The sequence below is a fragment of the Drosophila biarmipes genome, chromosome 2L (assembly GCF_025231255.1).
Source record: "Drosophila biarmipes strain raj3 chromosome 2L, RU_DBia_V1.1, whole genome shotgun sequence".
NCBI lineage: Eukaryota > Metazoa > Arthropoda > Insecta > Diptera > Drosophilidae > Drosophila > Drosophila biarmipes.
Genome location: NC_066612.1, coordinates 7503584 through 7528881, shown reverse-complemented (window position 1 = coordinate 7528881; position 25298 = coordinate 7503584). Strand labels below are relative to the sequence as shown.

General features: G+C 41.3%; 2 protein-coding genes across 5 annotated transcripts in view; both read right to left on the bottom strand.

Moving 5' to 3' along the window:
• The window catches only part of LOC108027886 (roundabout homolog 2), a 44406-nt gene extending 39581 nt beyond the window's left edge, over positions 1 to 4825 (bottom strand). For all 4 annotated transcript variants that reach the window (XM_050885162.1, XM_017099504.3, XM_050885161.1 and 1 more), the window contains exon 1: positions 4306 to 4825. In XM_050885162.1, coding sequence (XP_050741119.1) covers positions 4306 to 4423 — 118 coding nt within the window. In that variant the 5' untranslated portion in view covers positions 4424 to 4825. The remainder of the gene's footprint in view (positions 1 to 4305) is intronic.
• Positions 4826 to 21140: 16315 nt separating this feature from the next.
• On the bottom strand, positions 21141 to 23641 carry LOC108027640 (carboxylesterase 1E). Its single transcript, XM_017099157.3, has 2 exons — positions 22686 to 23641; positions 21141 to 22366 (listed from the first exon to the last, which is right to left on the bottom strand). Exons 1-2 carry the CDS (start codon positions 23583 to 23585, stop codon positions 21221 to 21223), a joined length of 2046 nt encoding a protein of 681 aa, XP_016954646.3. The 5' UTR covers positions 23586 to 23641; the 3' UTR covers positions 21141 to 21220.
• Positions 23642 to 25298: the final 1657 nt, after the last annotated feature.

Here is a 25298-nt window from a genome sequence, read left to right as displayed (position 1 = left end):
CTCGTTCCCACCGAGAGTATAAAAGTTTCGCCTCGGCTCATTTCGGAAATACTCCTGGCTTTTGTTGATGCTTTTGTTTCCATATTTTTGCCAGTGTTAATTTTTTCGCCTCCTCCATTTTTAATGGCGAACTGGAGCACTTTAAAGTTTTGATGGCCTCCGAGCGCCTTGGCAGCTGCTTCTGGCCACGTTTACTATGGCAATTCATTAGGCTCAATTGCCCCGCTCCGCACGGCTGTTGTTATTTTTATTGGCCGTGCTGTAGTTGCACTTCTAGTTACCCGCTGTTCCATTGTTGTTGGCCCACTTTGGGTAATAATGAAATGAATTATGTTTTCTCAGGCCAAACACTTGGAAGCTCAGCGGGGAACAGGATTAGCATGGGTGCGACACAAAAACATTGACATCGAGAAATCGCTTAATTAACTTAATCAAAATATGGCGATTATGATGGGGGTTCGCTTTGAATGGCATGTCCTGCATGTCCTTTTGTGGCCATTGTTTGCTTAGTGCGTTTGCCCCAACTAACAAACAAACAAGTATCCCTGTGTGCTTTTGTGCGCATCTCTTTTATTTGTATTATGACAGCCGTTCAATTGATGCAGAAATTAATTAAAATTTTCCTCGTGTGTACGCGTGTGTGTTTGCAATAGGACTATCTGCCTGAATTGTCCTTTGGCCTAAGGCTAAGATAAATTACAATTTGCCAGGGCCAACGTTGTGAATACAACTGGAAACTGGTAATTGCTTTGCATGGAAATTGTGTGTGTAACAGCAGTAGAAATTGGCTAAAATAAATATACGACTAGTTAATGGGCCTAAAACTAAGCCAAATAACTATCTAATCTAGAGCTTTTATTTGTTGAAATACTTTCGCTTAATAAAGTTCCTTTGGTCAATTTATAAAGTATTTTCTCTTCTCCCTTTCATAAATTTTCCCTAGTCAATTACCACTGTGTGTGTGATAAACTCCCAAGTAAATATTTTCTCTCTTCCAGCTGGCTGTCAATTTCTAAAATATTTCTATATTTAATAGACTCCAAATTAATTCCATATTACTTTATTACTTGCCGGCCGGGTCCTTTTCCCTTTAGGAATAAATACCTTCGCCCTTTCAATTAACTCGAGTCTGGTCAAATAATACCTATTCTCAGGGCGCCGACAACGAAGTCGGAAAAGAGCAAAATTCGTGCAGGTCCTTTGAGTTATTTCGACGAAAAGTCTTAAAGGCAAGCGCCTGGGTTCGCTCTGGCATCTAAAATAATTCAACCCTTTTTCGCCCCCTTCCTTTTAAAGTAATTTAATGCCTCGGCAACGAGGGCAGAAGGCCCACCACACATTCCGTAGAGATATGGCAAGTTCTCCTGTCTGCCATTGATGCCGCAGGGCAAAGGGCAAAAATAGATTCGGCTGCCAACGAGCTGGGGGAATATTCCATGGCACTTATCAAAGGCAGCAACAATTTAGGTTAAATACTCATTAATATTCCGGTCTGCAAAACTTTTTTCCTACTTCTTCCCCGTTCGGTTGCTCCTCAGTGTTTTTGCCAAATAAATTTATGCCCTTTGCTTTCGGTGGCCGCCAGGCACGAGGGCCAAAAATATAAGACAACCGAAGGCTGAGTCCTTTCTTGAATCCCAGCCAAATAAATAAGCACACGCACATGCCGAGGAGCACAGAGGCAAAAAAGCATACAGAAGAAATTAATTTTGCGTAGCCTACTGTCTTGGGGGGCCCTCCAATATGAGCGAAAGGCCAAAACAAGCGGCCAAACAATTTTCCCAGGAAAATGATAATTGCCTGGTAACGGAGTCTACAAAATGAATAATTTATAAATTAAGCAAAGTTGTGTAAAAGTTGAGAGCCGCAAAGTATGGCAAACAACTGGGTGCCGTAATGCGAAATTGGCAACAAATTGGGCCAAAGAATGTAACAGATATGGCAAAACAGCAGAAAATATGTAATGTTCTGATTAAAGTTGTAAACCATAGGTATAACAAAATGAAATATTAACAAAAAATAATAATATTTTTATTTTAAGCACATATTTAAGGCATAAACTTAATTATTTTCCCTTTAAAAGCATTGCAAATAATATGTGATATTTTTTTGGATTCACAAAAGACTTGTACAAATTGAAATCTATTATTTTATGCTTTGATTCCGAAAAGCGTGAGGATAACAGAGGTGCTATTTAATTTACTCAATGAAAAATCTTTGGCCGAGAAGTATTTAATTTTCTTTTATTGGATACGCCGCGCACACACGCCGAAAAGCAGCCAACCCACTAAAATGCCAATATATTTTTTGTGCTTCAAATTTATTGCATACTTTTCGGGGAACGGGTCCGCAGGACCGGGATGGAGATACACGCGTGTTGTCGGGATTTATTTATTCACTCCTCCATATCCTTCATCCTGCATTGGCGGATTTTGTGCGCTGATAAAAATTTGACATGCCAAACGAGGGGAGTTCGAGTTGCCGGGAAAGGAATTTCGCAGTGACGGGGTGGTCGGGGGATAATGGGTAGCCCGGAGAGGATGTAACAACAAAATGACAGGATATTATTCAATTGAATTCGTTTACATGCATGAACTACATAATAAAAATGCCCTTAACCAAAAAAGGAGAGCCAAGCGTAAAGAACGCAAATTGAACAGCAGCAAAATGGAAATGTACACACACGCGAGTATTCGTACATATTCCTACCTACGGAAAATATGAAATATCTTTTGTATCATTTGTGGCCAGGGCCGAAATGTTTTTTGTGGGCCAACATTTGCATATTCATTCGGTACTTTTTCGGGGGCGCAGCAGGGTGAGAAACCCCCTTATTAAATGCGCATATTTTATGCAACAAAAGCAGCCCGCTTGAGTCATGAGCCCCTGAGTACTATCTTGTATTCAGAGCCACGACTCGAATTCATACTCATTTCGCTTAGTTAGCCAGCCCGAGGGGATTCCCCGATTTTCCGATTCCCCCGTACGGTTTCTCGTTTCTTGCCAGAACATTTTCCCACTAATTTGTTTGGCTGAAAGCAGCGGAAATTGTTTTGCGTCTGGCACAAAAGTTTTCCACATGCGAATTCCCATTTGAAGGCTACAACTTAATGGTGAGATAAGCAAGAGTTATGAATTATAGTTGGCAAAAGTTTTCGGGCAGGAAGTAATCAATGCATTACGGCATAAGTATGTTTTGGGCGGATGAAATGATTCGGGAAATGCCTCAAAGTTATCTGGGAGTTTGGGCCAATGAATGCAAATCAGGAAATATGCTAATCTGGCAAGTAAAGTTTAGGCACGATTAGTTGGGATGAGCAGGGAAATTAGTTCGGAATATTCAATGAAGATGGGCTTAACGTATTGTGGAGCAGCTTACACAATTTATACTGAAAGTACTGATACTATAAGTTTTATCCTCATTAACATATATGGTTGTCAAAAATATAATAATAAATAAATAGTTTAAAGAATTATTTGTTTTTATTAATGAAGCTGATTTAATTATCTTTTACTATATGTTTTTTTTAACATAGGTATTATCTACTTAAAAATATATTTTCATTGATTAAATATAAATAAATTGTATTATTCTTTAAACAAATGGTCAAATAAAAATAATTATCCAAAAAGAATTTCGATGGTACTCTACTTGTTTTATTACTTTTTATTTATTTATAGCTTTGGTTCACCCATAAACAACTCGCAATTATTTTCATTTAAAGGGGAATAACTCTCGACACGTATATCTTCACATCTGAGACTTTAAGCACAGCCATAAATCTACAAATGCCAAGTATTCATCTATCTGGGACAGCACTGGCTCTAGAATGCAGATTCCCAGACAGCCGTTCGAATCAATAAACCAGCATTCAGATGCATCCAGGCCTGACATCCCCGGGATGCCTTCGCATGAAGCCTTTTACCCATTCAACACCTGTCGGCAATCATCATAAATATGCCGGGCTCCCAAAACATCTCGGCCAAGTGAGTTGGATGAGTTAAATGCAACTCATTACGGGATCGCACAGCCATACAAATGTCATACATTCACGAGCTTGCACTTGCTCTCTGTTGAGCAATTTTCTATGGAATATTTGCAATTGCAGGCCGTCTGAATTGCACTTGAATTGCACCCCGTCCCCTGCCCCCTTTTCAACCACTCAGAATCAGAGGTTGTGGCAGCTGCACAAACAGAGAATGCCAGGCAAACACCCGGAAAGCAAGGAAATCCATGACCAGGATGGGTTTTTTTTACTCAGTTTGAGTTGTATTTTTTATTTTTGTATTTTTTGCCGTGCTTACCTTGTGCATGGGTCCACTTGAGCAGGAAAACGATGAATACGAAACGTAAATCCATTTTACAATTTTTTACAGTATTTCGCCTTAAGATAAACTGGCTAAAAAAGCGTAGCAAGAGCATTTATTTGCCCAGCCCCAGACACACTCACAAAACACACCGGCACACACACGGGGGTGGGCGACTGCCACAGGAATATATAGATATATATATTCGAGTTGCTTGATTTTTTACACGACTTCTATTCGCACACAATTCGTTACATTTCGCCCCTGGAGTTTACAATGTATTTTGCGGCCAGAGTGCCTCGGCTTCCTTTTGGCCAGGCCAAATTTGGCCAGAGTCTGGCCGTCGCATATCGTCTCTGATGTCAATTAGCTGATTTCTGATTTCTGACTTCGACTATCGCACTTCGTTTGTTTATGTTTGCTGCCAATCGCCAGCTGCCCACGAAGTTGGCCCAACCAACAACGCCACAAAAAAGCTCGACACGCGCTCGCTTTCAGTTCGATAACCATTGGCGGCAGTAACCAAAACTCAACTGAACGTGATATGGGGGTCCTTAAAACCAGCCACCGAGAACAGTCCACAGCAATGTTCGCTGGGGTGGTGAGTTCCGCACTTCGGTGCGGCTCGGGCTTTTCGTACGTCGCCTGGGGAAGTCCAGGCGCATTTTCGGAGTAAATTCCTGCAGGAAAATCAGCTGTTTCAGCGGGGGAAAATCGAGGCACAGAGAGGCATTTAAATAATGCAAAGGAACTTGATAGGAATTTATTATCTCGAAGGTCCAGAAGATATCTTCCCTTTTCCTAAAGAAATCTATCAAATTCATATAAATCACAAAGTTATAGATAGTAATCAATTTTTTTTTAAATATAGAAGAGTTATAGAAATATTGTTTGAATTATTTTTTAAGTTAGCAATATATATTTTTAATTTTAACAGTTTTTTCCTATCTTCAGACAAGTTTGTTTATTATCACAGAATTGAGCATAAACATTTGTTGCTAAATCCTGCCGGCAAAAGTGTTGAGTCTGCGCATTGGCCAAATAAACAACATTTTCGGAGTTGCCACCGGAATTCCTTATCTCTCTATCTGCTTACAAAAATTCTGGGAGAATGTGAGATATATTTACAGAGAGAAATAGAGAAACACAAAAAGTAACGAGTAAAATGGTAATTTTTAAAATTTCCGTTAAATTCCCATGCACTTTTGCACCCAAATTTAAAAAGGTTTTAAACCTCTTTATAAAGAAAAAAAATTAATTTTCTTTTTTTTTATAAATTATAAATATAAAATAAATTTTAATATGCTTTTTCAAAACTTATGCCTGTAATACTTTGTGAAGCTTATTTTATTTTATTAGTTTCTATTCCTAGGCTATTACTTCTTTATATAAAATACATTAAAATAACATTGTCTCAATATATTAAATGAATTTATTTATTTGTTAGGCTACCTTTTAAATCGTAAGCCCCTAAAGGAACTTGTAAATCTCCTTACATATTTATTACCCCCGTGACTTCATTTACATGACTTGTGCCCCGGGCTTTGTGTTCCCCGAAGGCATTAGGCATTTAAGCTACCTGCTAACCCGCATTTGGGGCCAATCTGCTGAATCGAACCAAGCATCAGTGGCATAGTTAATTAGGAACTTAGGAGCCTCGCTCACCTGCTGATTCCTGCCGTTCGCATGCACCGCAATCAAAATTAGCTCAGTGGCTTGCGGTGGTGCACCCTGGTCCCCGGGCAAGCCCCCATCCTAGTCCGCTCCTCCATTCTAGATGGCATAAACAACAATTAAAACACTACAAATTGCACATACAAACATCCTTCAAAGGCATGTGACCCTTATTCCGGTTTCTATCTGGCTTCTCAGACCCGATAAGTATCCTCTTTTTGCCGTTCCCTGCTGTTTTCTTCCCTTCTTCAATTATTTCCGATTATTACCAGGAGAACGTCGGCGGTGGAGACGACGGAGGTTGAGGTGGATGCTTCAAAATCCATGTTAATTGCTATTTTGCTCCCATTGGCTTTAAAAATCCTTGCAAGAAAACTAACAACCTGGGGGTCAGATTTTCCTGATTTACCATTCATTCTACGGCCAGGACAATAACAACTCCGAGGGAATATCCCTGTTGTTCCCCTAATATACTTTCCTTTTGCTTTTACTCGTGGGAAAAGGGAAACCGGGAGGCGGACGGCAAACTGAAAGAGAGATTGGGGGGCAAAGATACGGGTGGAAAGAGAAATTACACTGACGACCCAGTAAAGTAAGTTCCGAAGATAAACTGCAATCGAAGGACGTTGACTGAATGATAAATTACACTTGACAATGGGCACCCCCACGGAGCTGACGTGTGTGTGCGAGTGTTTGTCCAAGTCCTGTCCAGGTTCCATTTTTTTCCTCCACAGCTGCCCTTCTTACGCTCGTTTGTCATAAGTTTACTTTTAATATAAAAGTTTCCTCGCTTTGGTAATGTTGAAAAGTGATCATCATGATAATTACACGGCCATAACGATGGGGCTGATGCACAGTGGGGCAAAAACAAAGACATAGAAGGCATATAATAATTAAGAAAGAAGAGATAATACAAATAAAAAACGCATTTTCAATGAAATATGTTTATATCATACATTTAATACCTTTATTTATATTTAACTAGATATACGAGTTTGTATTATTTTAATATAATTTTTTGTTATGAGTTTTTTAATTTTCCTGAAGATTTATTTATTTTAATATATTAATTTTAATACATTTCACTTGTTACTAAAAACGGAAAGAAAATCATGAAGTGTTCATAAACGAATTTACTAACTTTTAAAAAACACGTGATTTATGGCAGCACTTTAGTTGGCTTTTGTTTAATTTAAATTTCATTTATAAGTAGATTCACAGGTTGTCAACCCATATTTCATAAAAAAAAGTTAAGTTCCTTAGCCACTGTGGTTTTCGACGTCAAGCTGGGTCCGTCCGCCAGGGGGCGCCACTACCGCCGTCCCCGAAGATTTATGTGCTCATGTGGTCAGAGATACGAAGGAACCCCCGCCCGTTTTCGGTTTCTTGAGTGCCAAGGACCTCGAGTGTGTTTGTCAGCCAGCTGGGCGGGGGTGGGGTGTTGGTCCAGTGGGTGGTGGCCAGTGGGCGGGGTAATTATGATGGTTGTGGGTGGCAGCTGCTGTTGCTCGACAGCAGAAGAAGCGGGAGCAGCAGCAGCGGTAGCCCAGTTTCACTCATTAAGGATATCCGTGCAGGAAAACAATGCCAAAGCCAGCAGACCTCCGCCACCCGCACACAAAAGCCGTTACAGTGTAGCCACAAAGGGGAGACTTCACCCAGCGTTTTCCCGCATTTTCCCCCCCATTTTCCTCGCTCTGCCCCCGCACCAGGCCCCTCACGTAATGCATTTAGTGGCTGCGGTTTTTGAGCTCTCACAGCTCGCATTGTTTGCTCTTTGGCCTCGCCTCTCGCCCCCAGACAAAACAATACAAATTTATTTTGCCGCCACGCCCACAACACCGAGAAAAAGGGGCGTAGGAGAGGGGGGGTGGGGGAGTAGCGGAAGAGATTCTTTTCAGCCAAGGCGAAGCGACGGCCCAGAACTTGAGCAGTGCACGGAAGTTCCGGTTGAGCCGGGGTCCTTCCCCTTTTTTACTCTCTCCGACAGAAAACTTTTCAGCCAGGAATTATATCAGAAAGTTGAGCCCGTTGACAGGGGCGGATGCTGAGTGGGGAGGGGGGTTTGGGGGCGCGGCAATGCCCAAAGAATGTATAGTACACCCAAAAGTGTTAATTCATTTGCCTTGGCATAATTTTATTCATTCGGGTTTTGCCGTTGAATTAAAAGTTTGGCCAGCAACTGGCACAACAAATTATAAGAAAATTGTACGAGGTAAGTGCTGGATTCCAAGGGGAATTATTTGTGTAAGCCCACAAAGCAGATGGGTAAATACATTGTGAAGCCATGGATAGTTTGTTATTAGTAACAAATTTAATTCATTAGGATTTACAACCATCAATGAAGTGACAAAAATTAAAAGAAAATACTGAGACACATTGTAAAAAAGCTTTAAATATACAAGTTATTGAACTGGTATAAAAAAAAACCATTATGGTAATTTAGGAAAGGCTTTAAGTTCAGTACCCTAGAAATGTATTTTATATCTCTAAATTATATATCTAAAAACGGTTTTGATTTCCCCGACATCATTTAGTAACGCTGCAATCAAATCAAAAGTAAATCCGAGTGTCCAATACCTCAGACAAATGATCAATGGGCAAATCACTTAGCATAACTCAGAGCGGGAAATGCAAAATGTTTTTCCACTCTCTGGCTGCCAGGATGTGGAAGAGGAGCTTTTCCAACTTTGAGTGTGATTGATTGCGAGGGAAACGTAATTGAAATGCCGCCGAGTTCAACGGAAGTCGGCGGGGCGGGAAACTGAATAGACAGTGACAAAAAGGGAAAGTTTTCACTTTACTTTTCCCCAGAGCCAAAACGCAAGTTCTGCCATTCGACTAGACGGCTAGCAGACAGGGCCTGTCATGGTGGATCCACAAGATGCATATCTTTGGCGTAAAATCATAAATAAAAGGTGGAGAATCCGAGCGAATGCAAATGCGAAATCAATCCTAGGCGTGGCATTAAAAATGCAACAATGAAAGCGAAATCCACACTGAGACAAATCATAGAAGAAAAGGAAAAGAAAGGAGGCGGAGCAGGGAAATTGCCAGACATAAAATATATCAAGATGGTAGCATCTGGGGGTTGCTGCTGCTGCTGCTGCTGCTGCCACTTAGCTGCAACAAATCGCCAAATAAGTGGAAAATATTGCAGGCCACAAAATTGCTACGTCTTATCTCAAACTCCGCACACTTTACCGGGCAATAAGTGGCTCAAAGACAGAGAAACCAATTCCGATGACCTCTTTAAATATTAATACGCGTGCCGTGATTGCACTGGGAATTGTGATTGACTTTTTAGACCCGGCCAACCCCCGAGCACAGCGCATCCTTGACACTTGAGCTACCCCGGCTAAATGCACAACCCCCGGAATCCAAGGAGTTCCCCGGCAAAAGTACGGCAAGACTCCACCAGAGTGATACCGAAGGTCCCCGGAGACCCGGCCTAAGAAATAAACTTTGCACTTGACAATGTCTGGCGAACGGAGGGCAAACACAGTTCGCCGAAAAGGTGGCAAACTTTTATTTTTCTGAACTCCAATTGAGGGGGTTTTGAAGGCACGGGGATTCCCCAGTTCATCCAATTAAAAACCTGGCTCATTGCACATGCATTATCCATCCGCGCCACCATTGCCCATTTGTTTTCGCTCGGTTTTGTCAATTAGCGCAATGAATTGTGCCACGGAAACAACACGAGTTCGATCAATTAATTGCAAATTTATTGAAATCAATGCCAAATTAGTTTCCAATAAATGCTCTATAAATAGTCATTTACGTGTGCAGCTGCAGTCCGAGCAGAATTTAAAGTGGTGGATTTAGTTAAAACAGCAGATAATTAGTGCACGTTTTACAATGGTTTAACAAAGTATCTATAATTAAACATTAATTAAATCCATTAAATCTTTCAGCCCACACTCAATATCTTAAGGTTGCGCTCTGGAATGTCTAGTTTTTATGATACGCCCATGGCCATGAGCACAGACATTCGCCTAAATGTAGGATCTATGGTATTTATTAAGCCTCTTTGCCTGTTTTATATCTGCAGGAATGTTTTTGCATATTCCATTAGGCCGAGGGTTGCCCCGACAGTAGCAACAAACATCAACTGTCCCCGCCCGCTGGCGAGACCATAAGAGGTCCTTGAGCCTTCCTGGGGGGAAATACCCATAGACATGGACCGTAGCCAGTTTTATGCCCACTTAATAGTTTTGTTTTTGTGTCTAGATGTTTGGCAGGGGGCGGGGGCCAGGCAAATGACTAACCAGAAATGTGAAGATGCCCTCGGTGGAGGGTATTCGTTACGTATACGCTCCCTGCCAAGTGTCTGGTAATTTATGGGACCGAGCGTCAAATGGCAGACGCGGCGGCTACTTGACAAACCCCAACTCACTGGCCTCTTGATATACTATAAATGTGTGTCTGCGGCGGTATGTATTTAGGTTTAAATTATATTAAACTGCCAGCGTGGCATGTGTCCCATTTCAAATGGGGACGTCCTCTGGATCGAGAGTGAGAATGGCAGGACAGTCCAGAAATTGTTTTCATAATGCTACCTCTGGCACTGAGAAGAATTTGCGGAGGGAATTAAATCTTAGGTGACATTTTTATAATTTTGAAAAATTGTATTAATCAGTAAGTGGAAAAAATAAAATATGGCAAAACACTAAAATGCTTTTTTTTGTATAAAATTGTTTTGTTTTATTTGAAATACTTATTTTTAGAATATTACAAAATATTTAAAAAAAAAATAAAATGAATGTATATACCTATGATAAATTAATTACCAATTACCATGTTCAAGTGTATAAACTTGTATAAAAAGGGCCGACCAGAACAGACATTTATCATTGCTACCACTCGCTTCTGGACACTTTGCCTAATCCCGACCAGAATTTCCATTTAGTGCACTGCAAATGTCAAAAGTTGATACCAAAAGTTTTCAACACTTTATTCCCCTGGCCAAAAGAAAACGTGGAAGATCCACCCGGCGGGGGTCGTCTAATTTAAATTGGTTTGTTTTTGTCTGCTGGCACTGCGCTTTTTTCCCACTCCCTCCATCTATAGGAAAGCTCCTGGTCCTGGCTGGTCGTCGACAATTACGACTGTCGCCCCTTTACTTACCTTCCAGTGCGTTTTTTCCTGGGGTTCGGGTCCGCCGCCTCACTTGCAAAACTTTTTAACGCTCTGGGGATTTTTGGGGGGCCAAAACGGGAGCAGGGGTGGCGTTTGCCAGCGGTAAATGGCAGCGTTTACTACCGCTCCGTATATGCCGTCGCACATTTCATTTTTGCTACGTCGAGTGAAATTAAAATGCTTGTTTTCACTTTATGCAAATTCTTTCTTAAAAACGACCAGAAAAAAGAATGAAATCAAATGAAGAGCAAGGACGACGTCAAGGTCAATCGACCAGGGGGATATCCTTTAAAAGGGATCAGACCTTAAATGAAAATATTGATTAATATAGGGTTTTATAATGGGCTTTCGATTTTGTATTATTGTTAATTATTAAAGTGAATGTATATTTTTCACATTTTGTAAGCTAAGTTTATTTTTTATGAATATTTTTTTAAAGATTTTTTGGAAAAGTTACAAATAAAATTAAAGATATTTTTATAGAATGCATCAAAGTTCCTCCTTGAAAGTGAAGTTTCCAAAAGTTTAAGTATTAATTATTAGAGGTTAAGTAATAAATCTAAATCAACCATGTATACTCCTCTTCAAAGGGATATTCCCTCCTTTTTTGCGTTCGATTTTACCCATTAGCGCTACGCATTTACAGGGTATGACAAAAAGCCCCGCAAAGACTTGCTGAGTGCCCGAATATGCATTAAAAAACGAGGAGAGCAAAAGTAAAAAAACGCGGCGCAAATAAAAATGGCGCGTATTTACGTTTGGGAATATGTAAATAAGCGTCCGTTGTATTTATTTTCTTTAGCTCAACGTGGCATCCGGACAAAAGAGGGTGTTCGGTGGGGAAGGTGTTCGGTTTGGTTGGGTCTGCTCAGCCTTCGTTCGGTTAAGGGGGAAGTTTTGGGTACTCGTGGGGCTTACAAGCTATTAAAATGTCGCTGCAAGTACTTAACTGCTTGATGTTGTCAATTTAAATTAAAACCACTGCCGCAAAAGTTACGGAACCAGATGGAGGCCAGACCTATAGACAGTGCCCCATACCCCACACCGAGAGCGGTGCCATAAAGAGTTTGGGGCACAAATGGATATTGCACAAGAAGAGCATGCGTGGCTTAACAATAAAGGCCGCTGGAAGGGGCATCAAAACTTTTCTTTATGACTGCACTCTCTCCGGGCCTCGAATCCTCGAATCCTTGAATCCACTGTCTATATGCTGATGGTGGCCGGATGGGCAAACTGGGAAATTAAAAAGTTGCCGGCTAAGGATCTGAAAATGTCTTGTCATTAAGGAAAGTGGCTTATTGCATACATTCCGACGAGAAATGGAGTTGGGCGGCGAGAATTTCAAACACTTGACGTAATTGTTTCCAAAAAGTTTCAAGACTGCCACATTGCGTAATTGAAAGGTTTTCCTGCGGGTGACAATACAATTTGAGGAAATTGTCGGTAATAAAGTAAGTACTTTTTATTGTTCATAATTAATGACTCTGTTTATCAAGTGGGCTTGTGCTTTTATTGTTCAGCTAGAAAACCACATGTTATAGAATAAAGAATTGTCTCAATAGCATTGAAATTGATTATAGATACTTTGGTTCACCTTTCCCTTAACAGAAACATGCGCCATTCCAATTAACTAATCTAACAAATGGCTGGCTTACTTTAACCGATAAAAATCGTAGCATATAACCGTATAAAAATATATATTTATGGCGAGCACAAAAAATATAAAAGTACACCAAGCTGATCTCGAAGAGCTCCTCTTACCTTATGTACACGGAAAAGAGGCTGTCAACAACTGTGTCTCGCCCCGTCTCCTTCCTTCGCCATTGCTATCTCTTTCGGTGGCGTAATAAGCGATTCGGCTCAGGGCATTTTAGTGCACACACAACACTCACATACGCGTAATCGCATAAAAGCAGAGCCAGGACGTGCTCTGATTTTGTAAATAATTGCAATGAGGATGCCTCCCTCCAAAGGATTTCGTTCGTATTCCGCAAAAACAACCTCCAGGCGCCAAGACAAGCCCACGACCGAGCACATGATAATATTAATAATAGTGGTAATAATCATACGCACTGTATGACGAGTACACAGCCGCACATATAAGACGGAACAAAAGAAAATCCCGCAGTCCTCCGACGCCAGCTCCTGTTTAATATGATTAATGCCGCATCCGAACAGACTTGGCAAAATATTTACACGTATTCGCGCAGCTACGGGGCTTCCAGGGGAGGCCAAAGTTGGACCCCTTTTCAGCATTGAGCTTAGCAGGTCTTAGCCTCCTGACAGTCTTCAAAGTAGTTCTGAGATGCAATTTCAACAGGATTTTGGGGCAACGTGTTGAAAAAGTGGCGTTTCATTAAGTAATTCGGATAAGTTCAAAGTTAACGAAAGTAATTCCCATCTCAGAACCATTTTGACATGCTTCTTTTAATGTAGGTATAATTTAATCAGGTGGTTTAACTAAGCTTCAAAAAATATTGTATTTTATATCACTGACAGGTGAGTTCTTTACAAATGTGTTTTATGATTCTCAACAAGCAAAACTATATATACTTCAGAATATTATTATTTTAGGTATAATTAAATGCAGTAGAGATACAAATATTCCTATACAAAAATATTATATATTTTTTCTTTGCGATTTCTTTTCAACATCTTTTACAAGCAGATATATTTTTCCCTCCTTTTCTGCAAGCCACCACAGCCGACTACAAAGTTTACTTTGAATTCAATGAACCAAGCGAAATTTGCCTGACAATTAAACAGCTTGAGATGCCAGAGAAAAGCCAAGGAAGTAAAGGAGGAAAATATTCCATTCATTCCACGGCTGGCAAAGCAGAAGTTTATGCATCAAAGTTAGTTGTGTGGCGCCCCAAACTTTGTGCAACGATTTCTGTAAGCGATGCGATCCACAAAAATTGAGGGGGAGAAAAGAAACGAGATGCAAAAGAGTAGAAACCAATTGCAAAGTTTTTCGTCAGAAAGATGAGGGAGAACTTGCACAAGGTAAATCTGTCTCCATCTGGATGCCTCAACCGCCCTTTTACCATTGTGAATTTATGCCTTTTGGCTGCCAGCGAGTCGGCTGCATCAAAAAAAAAAAAATTCGAAACCGAAAAATAGCAAAGGTAGAAAAAGTGCAATAGCGCAGAAATTAAAGAATAATATTTTCTTAGGTTCACCCACGAAATGCAGGCGAGCGTTAACCGAAAAAAAGCGAAAAGATAAACAGGAACTCCGAAGGGGGAGGAAAATAGAAGCCAGACTCTTTAAAAACGCATAAATTGTCATTGGCCGACGAGGGGTGGAACTGCAGACCCACCACCCACATCTTTAAGTGTTATTCCTTGGTAACTAACCCTTGTGAAAGCAATTGGGGCTGGGGTCGTAATACGATATGTTTACTTGAGGAGAAGATACGCTGGCCCCGGAAAGCAGGTAAAAAGCTTTTGTCAATCAAAATGCCAACTGACAGTCGACAGAGTTTTTGTTTTTAAAGCCAGCATAAATAAGCCATAAATGGAGTGATCAAGGACATTAACAGCGGAAACAAGAGCGTTGGGCTTAAAATAAAGGGAATATTTAAATAAACCCGGCTGGGGCATAAATCTGCATGCAAACTAAATGACAACATGCGTGGCACCAACAACAATTGCATCATCAAGTCGTGACGTTTGGCAAATGAGCCTTAACCTCCCCCATTTGCAAAGTAAAATATTGCAGGCTCGCCCACATGCAGCACCCAGCCAGAGGCAGGCAGTCGCACAAACTCTCTCGGGCGAATTCAAGGTACATCAAATGGGTGTAACAAAGGCAAAAAAGCAGTTGGCTGACTTCAGGAGTGAAAAAAATCGAGATGGTATAATTCTATCATACTTTAAATGAAAAAAAAAAATTTTATATTATAAAAATTAAAAAAAAGAATTTTTAATTACAAAAAGATAAAGTATTTCATACTTTTTCAGCAGATTTTACAATACATCTTTAAGTATCCCTAGGGGTTCCAATATCCTTTTGTGCTAGGGACCGATTTCAATTCCACACTCCACAAACTAGTATTTTTTGGTATTTTTTAACGTTAGGATATATTGTATCTAAAACTCACATTTTATTAAACTTTCCTATTTTAAACTGCTGGTAAATATGCAACAAACACGAAATTTTACATTTTTAACAATGTTTGTTATTGATTTTATAATTTAAAAAAGTATTTTTGCTCTTTCCTTTTTCTACTAGTTTAAAAAATTTTTAAATATTTAAAAGGAAAGTCAAAAGTAAAAACAAAAATCCTTTTTAGTCTCACGCGCTCGTCTCCAGTGACAACTTCCACTTCCCGAGTTGCATTTATTTGGGGAGATGAGACGAGTGGAAGACATTTTCGGCCCGCACTCCCACAAATAAGAGTCATAGTCGAGTCAGCACAAAATTCAGACAGCCTCCGCCATTCCGCAGGCCTCACTTGCCGTCGCTTTTTATGGCAAATTGTCAGCGCTGTCGTAATTTTTAAGTTAAAAAATTGTTAAAAAATTTTCGGAGCATTCATTACCATGCCGCCGCCGCCTGCCACTCATTCAGTTTGCGTTTGTGTCGGGGTTCGGGCTCGGGTCGAGTTCAGAGGGAGTCGAGGCCCCCCCTTGTGATGTCTGCGTGTTGCACAATAATTTATTGCCGCACAATTGCAGCTGCCACACATTCCAATGCACTTGGCGCCCGAGCAGCCACACCGAGGATGGGTTCAGTTCGGTTCGGATTCCCATCTGGGGAGGATGGGGCTGGCATGAAAGGCCTCCCCACTCCTTGTCAAGAGGCACCGGCACCCGCGGCGCTTGTAAAAGCAACTCACATTTGGCGTTGATTTCCAGCGGAGGATGCCGGCTTGTCGTGCTGTCATGGCACCAGAATCCACCCAAGCCGCCCAGCAAATACCCACTCTGCCACTCCATAGACGTAATGTAATTTTAAATTTATATCCCCGACTAGATTAAGGCACTGCTGCCAACGTGCAGGGATGCATGGAATACGTATTTTCTAATGAACTCTTTTGGGGAGTTGCGCAAAGATAAACATCGCCAGTGAGTGTGAAAATTACTGAGATACTCGGGAAAAGTCTGGGGATAAACAGGTTTTATTTTTTGCAAAGCATTCCATTTTAACAGTTTAAATACCATAGAGATTTTTTATGTCTATTGATAAATTCTCTAGAAAAATGTGGACATTTTAGCAATTCTGCAATTCTTTTTAAGACTTCTAAGAATTATTGAAGCAACACATTTTTTTACAAATACACTGGAAGCTTTTTAGCAAAAATATGTATAATACCCAACAGCGTAGATATTATAATTTATTTATTGAATTTATCAAGTTTATAAATATTCTATATATTTCCTTTGCCTTTGTCCCCCTCTAAGCCATAATCAAATGCAAATGTAATTGGATATTTTGCAAACAATGTTTGCGTATGTCTACGACTAGAAATTGCTGCCACTTACTACGCAGCCATTAGGGATGTCTTCGTCGATAGGGTAGACTATTTTGATGGATGGCTATATGGAATGGGTAGTTTCAGTGAGATTGCGGTCTGACAGTGGCTTTTGCGGTCTTGTTGCGCGTCTTCGTCCATTAGAGAACCTTGCGAAAAGTGTCAATTACAACAGATGTCAGAAACAATCAGCGGCGTAAATAAGTCATAAGACCCCCACATACGCATGTGACATCGAACCCACCCGATAAACGTGGTCGGCAACCCACTCCTGGCCAGAAAACTGATGGTAAGGTAATCAATAAGCCTGACTCGACCAATTGCGTGCGGCTAATTAATAGTTGGATGGGTGCACCAGGAAAAGGTGTCAGATACAAAACAAAGACATCGCGGGTCAAAACTGTTAACAGCTGAATGGGTGAGAATTGTAAGGGACGCGGCGCGGTCATTGTGCGTGTTCGGGGCCAATCAATACCCCAAATTATGGTAATCAATTTTAATTAGAGAGACGGTAAGAACGAAGGCCCCACAACCCTTCGAGCAACTCACTCAATTCTGTCCAAAACGCAACTGAATGCGAGTCGAGTGAATGGACGCCTCTGAATACGACTGGGCTGCAATTGACGTAGTCAAAGCGCAGCTCATAATCCGAGCATCGTATTTAGAGATACACTAGGGGAAAGTCCCATTCTAAAGATGTTTAAAATGGTCCATGAATTTAAAACCACTTTAAAAGGTGACCAAAAGTATGCAGCGAAAAACGACGTTTTACGATATGATGTAGCATACTTTAGGACACCTTAGGACAAGTTTAATTATGTGGTTTCTGTGGCACACTTGATAATAAAAGAAACGTTGTTAGAATCTATGATTTAGTTTGCTGATACTGATACAGTATCCCTATCGCAGGGATAAATACAGTAATGTTGAAAGTACTTCAAATGGTGCCCAAAAGTATGCAGACAAAAATAAACGTGACAGTATATTATGGCACAGCTCTAAGTAGTATGTTTAATTTGATAATGTATTATAACCTTATTAAATAAAAACATTTCTGCAGTGCACTCAACCAATTGGCAGAAAATCTGGAGAGGGGCACTGAGCTGGGATTTTTGCTTATGTCAAAATTCGAACAATGGCCAAGTGGCTGGCCCGAAATTGAGGCTGACAGCCCTCATGGTCGCCACACCCTCATCCCCATCCACATTCCGGTCCTCATTCAAATCGAAACTGATGGACAGTCGGCCGCTTCGAGTGGGTGGTGCAAAATGAGAGGGGCATGCAGGATGGCACTCGGAAATTGAAGCTGGGTCTGCCAGAGGCATCGGCTTCAAAATTCCATTATTTGGATTAGACCAATTGTTGCTTTGAATGCGGCCGCTTCGAGCTCATAACGCTCATTGAACAGCCCAAATTATAGTTCATAGCCTGAACAGTCTACTCAATTAAGATTAGCTGAATTGAATGGATAGGTAATCATAATAAGTACAGGCTACCAAGTTATGTCTGTCAGTTTTTTAGGGTATATGAAAATACAAGAAAATATTCATTACGCCGATTAGTAATTAAAAAAGAAAGATATAGATTTTACATTGAATTTATAGAGGCGCTTTAAACTTCCTGGAGGAATGTCCCAAACTAAACCTCTCAGGGCTGAATTTCAAATTCTCATCTAGCAAATTGCAGGCCAAAATCTGCCAAAGCTGCCAATCTACTGGGGTCAAAGTTGGCGAACGCAAAGTAATTTGGAAAGTACACAACATTGGGCAGCTGGAGCAGCTGCTGCTACTGCTGCCAACTGCTATTAACAGTAAATGACTGGCCTAATTTATGCACCTTGGTCCGAAAATCCATACCCACACATGGTGAGGGGAATTACAATTGTATTGCAGTCAACATTTCCATTGCCATTTCCATTTTTGGGGCGGAGGATGAGGAGGAGGACGAGTAGTGAAAGGACACGCCCCACCGCAATGCCGTAACTTGATGGAATAGCTAAGCCGAAAACCAGCCGCATGGACAGGGGCTAGAGCTCAACCGAAACTATGTAGCGCCCGACTCCCCGGGAATCCCCTTGCCAACATCCATCTCTGCGAGTTTTTCGGGGGGAAATTGCTTTACACAATCGAAACGCACGAAATGACAATATAAATCGAGGGGCGGAACTAATTTTGGCAAAGACTCGAAATAGGCCGGGCACGACCACAAAAACCGGAATGATGATACTTGAAGGGGTGGCATACGAAACACGGATAAGAGATACTGGGGGTGTGCAGATCCAGCTGGTGCTACGTCTGAATTGGCCAAAATTAACGCAGAGAGTAGAAAAGTTTTTGTGTACGGAAATGGCGTAACTACGCATTAATGAAGAAAAATTGCACTACGTGGTGGTGGTGGCTGGTGGAAAACTAGTGCCCCCATTGAAAACAGGGGGAAAACTTTCCGAAATTGGACGACACTTTAGCCATAAAAGGCCTCTGATTTATGCCAATTGAAGCTCATCCAGGTAAACTGCCTTCTAATGAAGTGAAGTCCTGAAATGAATCCGTGGCCAGTGGGTGATTATAGTGGCTAAATGGCTGGGTGGCCACATATTCTCGGGATTACGGCACAGCCCGCTTTGATCATCATCGTCATCTAATCATTTGTTATTCGCAGACCTAGGTACCCCGGCCTCCGTAATGCTTTTATGGCCGTCATTAAATCCCTGACCAGACGGATGGAGACAACTTCCATTTACGACTGCTGCGCCAACTATAATCATCGTCCATCATCTGTTGCCTAATTAATTGTAAAGTTCTTCGCTCCTTTGTTTGAAATCTTTTGCGCCCATTAATTCTGCCACAGATGTCGTAATTGCCGGGACATCGGGTCGAATGAATAATATATCAAAGTTTTGCACTCTTAACTGCTTAAGAAAATCGCCTAGAAGTTTCTTATTTTCGTCATATATTTCAACTTTTCCTGAAATGACAATGAAAAAGTTAGTACATAGTTGAGCTATTTAAATAGTAGTTTAATAAAAAGTTGAATAATTCAGGTAACTTTTTTGAAAGATTTTTCTTATTTTGATAAGTATAAGATACTACATTTTTCCGATAGACATGTATCAGATAGTACCAATACGTTTAATAACAACCCCTTAATGAATTAGTGGAAGTGGATAATGATATAAATGTAGGAACTAATCTTAAAATCAATTCTCTTAATTTTTCGAGATTTTTAAATGCTTTCTTTGGTTTTACCAAATTCGTTAAAAAGCTCACGTTTTTGTTTAAAGCACAGGGAATTCCAAAATTCAGTTGAAATAAATAATGATTTAAATTCATGAAATTATTTGCTGACTTTAATTTATTAAGTAAAATGTGGTAGCGATTCTAGGATGCTGATAAAGGCTTCTTGTAATTTTAGCAAATTCTTTTGTCTTATTGTTTTCCTTAGAGCTCTCAAAAGGCAGCCAAGTGAATCTCGTCTTTCACCCGAAGTGGATAATGATTTAAATTCACGAAATTAGTTTTAATAATATTAATAATATCATCACTTGGCAGCAGAAACCAATTTGGAAATGGAGAGGTGGCCAAGAAGGAGGCTGCAACTCCTACGCCATAAGCCGGCTTTGGTTTCGGCTTTCGACTTTGGCTCTGGCTTGGCTTTGGCATTTTTGGTCATAGTTCAACGCTTGCTGGGAATTTGCACAAAGGCGTCAAGGCAACTCGGAGCCCCAGTCCCAGCTCCTCCCACTCCCATTCCTCATCATCGCCAGCTGGGGCTTATGCCCATTGTTGGCACTGTTGCCGTTGCCAGTGCCAACCATCATCAACATTATGCAGAAGGCTCCCGGGCTAAGATCTGGCCACAAGTTATAAAACGGCCTGGTGGCCCCAACTTCCCACACCGAGTTCCCCACCCACATTCCCCACCTACCATCCATTCATCTAACAAATTTCTCTCTCTTTGTTTAAATTTTGCGCGCCGGAAATTTGCTTATCGCCGCTTTTCAGTTGTGGCTCTTGATGCCAGTGGAGGCGTTCTGAGGGGGCACAGGGCCAGGGGGGACCATGCTTTTCGAGGGGGGGCCAAAGTCAATAGGGAGATTAGTGCGGCAGGCATTGAGCCGGCACAGAGCTGTGCTAATTGAGCGACCGGTCATGGCAACAGCTTAAATCAATAGAACCAGCCCGGATTTATTCAATATGCACCCGAAACGAAAGAGAAACTTTCCCGGGGTTTATGCGGCAGATAAATTAATGATTAGCAGTGCACTTTGTTAAATAGTTAGACTACATGGGTTATATTTAAAAGATACAAACTAAAGTTGGTTCCTCCCAGTATTAAATATACTTTTATATGCTTCAAAGGCCTACAAATAGGAGGGATTTTATTTATTTATTTATTTACTGTTCGGCGTTTTTTGAAAAACACATAATAATAAAAAAAAAATATGTTATTTCAACATATCAATATATCAACCTCTTTTAAAACATTCTAGATAATTGACAGACTTTTTTGTTCAATTGTAAAATTTCTGAAGGACCGTATATTTATAAAGTTTTTACACAGTTTTTAAAATACTTTGTTTATTATTTTGCAATTGAGTAAACTTCACAAACTTTGCTTTGACTACAAAATACCCAGTCCAAGACCACCGCCTCCAGGCTTTCTGCCCCGACTACCACCTCCACCTCCACCTCCACCTCCACCACTTCCTCTTCCACCTCCTCCAAGGCCACCCAAACCCAAGGTGTTGCCCACTCCTCCCAGAGTCTCGCCCAAGCCACCTCCCAGTTGTCCCAGTACATTTCCCAATCCCGCACAGGTGGTGGAAGTCAGAGGAGACAGTGAGGCTCCCAAAACGGACAATTCGCAGAAGCGGAAGTCATTGGAGGTCTCCAGTTTTGTATCGATCTTGATGAAAGGCGTAGCCTTTCCCGTGACACTTTGGAAAAGTGATGAGCCCTTGCTGCCCTCTTCCTTGTCTCTATTAGCGAACTTGACCAACAGATCAATAAGGTTATTGCGAACTTTCAGATCCTCGGCACTTGTCAAACGGGTTTCCTCCAGGGGGTTACCAAAAATGTCATTTGCATCGAACATATAGCCGATCTCATCGCCATGACCCACCGTCTCGGGTTTATCGTTGGCCGATTCTGAGACAATAGGAAGTCCCCTGAGGAAGTTGATACCCTTTGACTTGGTGCCATTGTACTCGAAGCTGTACATGAAAGCTGGAGCCAGATTAGACCAAACTTGGGTGGTTAGAACTGCTGGAAGATTGAAGAGGACATCCGTTGTGGACTCCACCACCTTAGAGAGTACTTGATCCACATTCAAAGCCTGAGGCACCTTCCAAACATCCTGAAGAGTGGGTGTTAGCAGACTCGTTAGACCCGGAAGTTCGGGCTTGGCTATCTGACCAGTAATCTTATCGATTTTAAGGAAACTTGTTAACTTGTTCAGAGAATCACTGAGAGATCCCAAGAACTGTTCTGCCGATCCAAAGACCTTTTCCAGGTTCTCCACCGTTACGGAGTTAGCGGTCTCGTGTTTGGCGACCCCGGTTAGCAGGGGAATCCCCGAAAAGTTACTGCTCTTGAGCTGCTGTTCCGGTTCCCCAACTATCAGACTTGGCAATGCCCTGCCATCGTCCTCGCTTTCGATGTGAGGATGGAAACCCACGTTCCCAGTCAGTCCTTTGACCAGAGCACGTCCAGCCAAACGCTCCGTTTGCACTTTGTCATCGTTTTTAATGATCTCCTCGGCACTTTTCTGTAAGATTTTGAAGATTAAAAATATTTAATTAAATAAAATTACACTTTTATTTTAATTTTAAATGAAATAAATTAAATTTTGCGTTAATTTATAGATATTTAGAAATTTCTGAGTGACTATAAAAATTGATCTACTTTTTCAGAACATTTTATTTTGAAATTTATTTTGTCTAGGTATACGTTCATTTACAAATAGTTTTATATCTTTTTGAGTGTATGATTAAAAGTTAAAAAATTTACCAGTCTACTGTTTCTAAGATAATATTAAAATCAAGTGATTTTTTAAGTTAATCTTCGAAACCCTTCTCCAAACTCACCGCCCTCATGCAGTTGACGATCTCCAGTTCGTTTCCGGTGGGGCAGCCATTGATTTTGGCCACCTCCTGGACACTCTGCACCGGTTCCTTATCCATGGCATATTGCGAGAGAGCCGTCCCCGACATGGCCACCACTCCATGGACATCCCCGGCACTCTTCGCCGTCTGGGACATGGAAAGATACATGGCACTGGCTGCTCCGGATCCGTGTCCAATAGCCTGAACCTGTTTGGGATTACCTCCGAAATAGGAGATGTAATCGGTGACCCAACGCAGAGCGGCGGCCAAATCAAACATGGCTAGATTGCCATCGAACTGCTTTGTGCCATCGCCCATAATTCCCAGGGATCCCAGGCGGTACTGGGGGGCCACCACAATGGCGCCCCTTTGGGCCATGGGCGTGGCATCGTACTGGGCGGCCGACCCATATCGATAGCCTCCAGGATGGATCCACACAAAAACGGGCAGACCCGTGCTCTCGTCCGGCATTTGGGGAGTGTAGATATTGAGCAGCAAGCAATCCTCATCGCCAATAATTCGCTGAGGAAACTGCGGATGCGGCTGGATGCAAGGGGGTCCATGTTTGGTGGCATTGAAATCGCCAGCCAGTCTCTTGTACACCGGTCGAGAGTATCTCAAGGGGCCCAACGGAGGTTCCGCATAGTGCATTCCGAGAAAGGTGTATATGCCCGTATTGGGATTTCGAAAGCCCTCGATACGGGCATCGCGATTAAAGAGTCTCGCGAAAATCACAGGATCGTCCACCGGAGGCGCCTTCGATTGCTTGCCACCCACAATCCGTTTCACTCGAATATGCGAATCTCCGCGCGATTCGCACCTCGTCAAGGTCGCAACACATAGTACTAAAAGCAAAAAGTTCCGCTTCAGCTGCTTTTGCATTTCGCCTCGCTCGATTGTCAACTGGGAACTGAGCACTAACTGGCATTATAATCGGAGCCCCTGCTCAAAAGCGAGACTGGCCACTGGCTCGGCTTGCCGATAAATAACAGCGGCTTCTCGAATAAAAATAAGTCAGGAAAAAAAGCACCGCAAAATGATAAAAAACTCAAACTTTTGCTGCCGCCTTGTTTGCGTGCCTCCAGCTGGATAAGACCATGTTTGGGGCAGAGCTGCTCCGGCAGTCTAATCACGTTCTCCTCGCCAGTTATAGTTCACTGAGTCACTGAGAATCTGGAATTAGCTGGGGATTTTCGTATAGCTTTTCGGCGAACAAACACTCCGTAAAGCTCCGGACAACAAGCCCAATAAAACCAGAGTTCAAGGACGATGTTTGTGGTCTACATTTAAAGTCAGGGCATTTTAAATCCTTTTAAGTCACCTATTACAAATAAATATAGGAAAAAAATTTTATTATAAAATTCACTTTATAAATAAAAAAATCCTAAGCATACATAACAAATATTACCACCTTAAAACAACTTTACAAAACAATCATATTTGCGCATCAATGCAATAACCTGTTTGCTACTACATTACTGGTGTCACATGTGAATATTTCTGAGATTGATGTCTCTGCTCATCTCTCGAAGGCAGGCAATTAAATCAGAGACAATTTGCTGCATTAAGTTATTATTTTATTGGCAACGTGAGACTTCTTGCCCAGAATCCCCGCCTCATCTTGCTCAATAGTACTTCTCAATAACAAACTGGTCAGTTTGGTTTTTCCCATCACCCTGTTGATGTTTCCATGCTATTCGCTGAAATTCAATTGCCTGAGCAAAATAATAATGAGAGTTTAAAGCCGACAGCGGTCATTGTCTGTAAATGCGGCTTTTGTGGAGTGGCTGGGGAAGGGAGGTCCAGCTAGTTGGCCATATGAGTCCATAGTGCCATATTTTACAGCTGTGCGGCATTATCTTTGCCCAGATGAATTATATTCTTCAGCATATTTACAGCTAACACAGGAAACGGGGAGCGGAGGCCGGATGCCGGATGCTGGCAAATATCATGAGGCAAACGCATGTTGAGATTTCAGGCTTCGAGTTCCTTGACCCCCATCCCCCCGTTCAAAAGTCGAGCCAGGACCCAGTTCACCCGGGGATTAGGCCGGGGACCGACGCAGCGGCACGCGCTGCCCCAACTGAAAGGACTCTGCCACATGAATCTCAATGTTGTTGTCCGGCCAGTCGACCACGTACGGCAGCTGATTTGTCCCAGTCTCGGCTCCAGCCCTTCTCTACTTCCATCGCCCCAGCTTTATCTATTTCTCCCATTTTAGCACTGAAAAAAGTGCTTTCTAATGATAAAGCAGTACTTATTTAATAAACAAAACTAGGAATACAATAAAAAATAAACAAAACAAACAAAAAAAATTTAAATCTTGTAAAAAATAATTGTTGCTTGATTTTGCAATGGATTTTATAGTACATTTAAAATCCATTGCAAAATCAAGCAACAATTATTTTTTACAAGATTTAAAGATCATACAAAATGGTATCTATCGACATTTATTTTAAAATATATTTATTTTAAATACTTTTCCTAAAAAAATTACCTAATAAAAAATTTGTTTTTATTTTTAAATTTAAGATATTAAGATATTTTAAGCAATTTGTAAAAATTATTTCTCAGCTTATGTTATTATTTAACTTA

What these genes read in the sequence shown, in the direction of transcription:
- LOC108027640 (XM_017099157.3), bottom strand. Translation starts at nt 23,585, where the DNA reads ATGCAAAAGCAGCTGAAGCGGAACTTTTTGCTTTTAGTACTATGTGTT. An exon ending in TCGTCAACTGCATGAGGGCG is followed by an intron (nt 22,367 to 22,685) that starts GTGAGTTTGGAG and finishes AAAATCTTACAG; the next exon opens with AAAAGTGCCGAGGAGATCAT.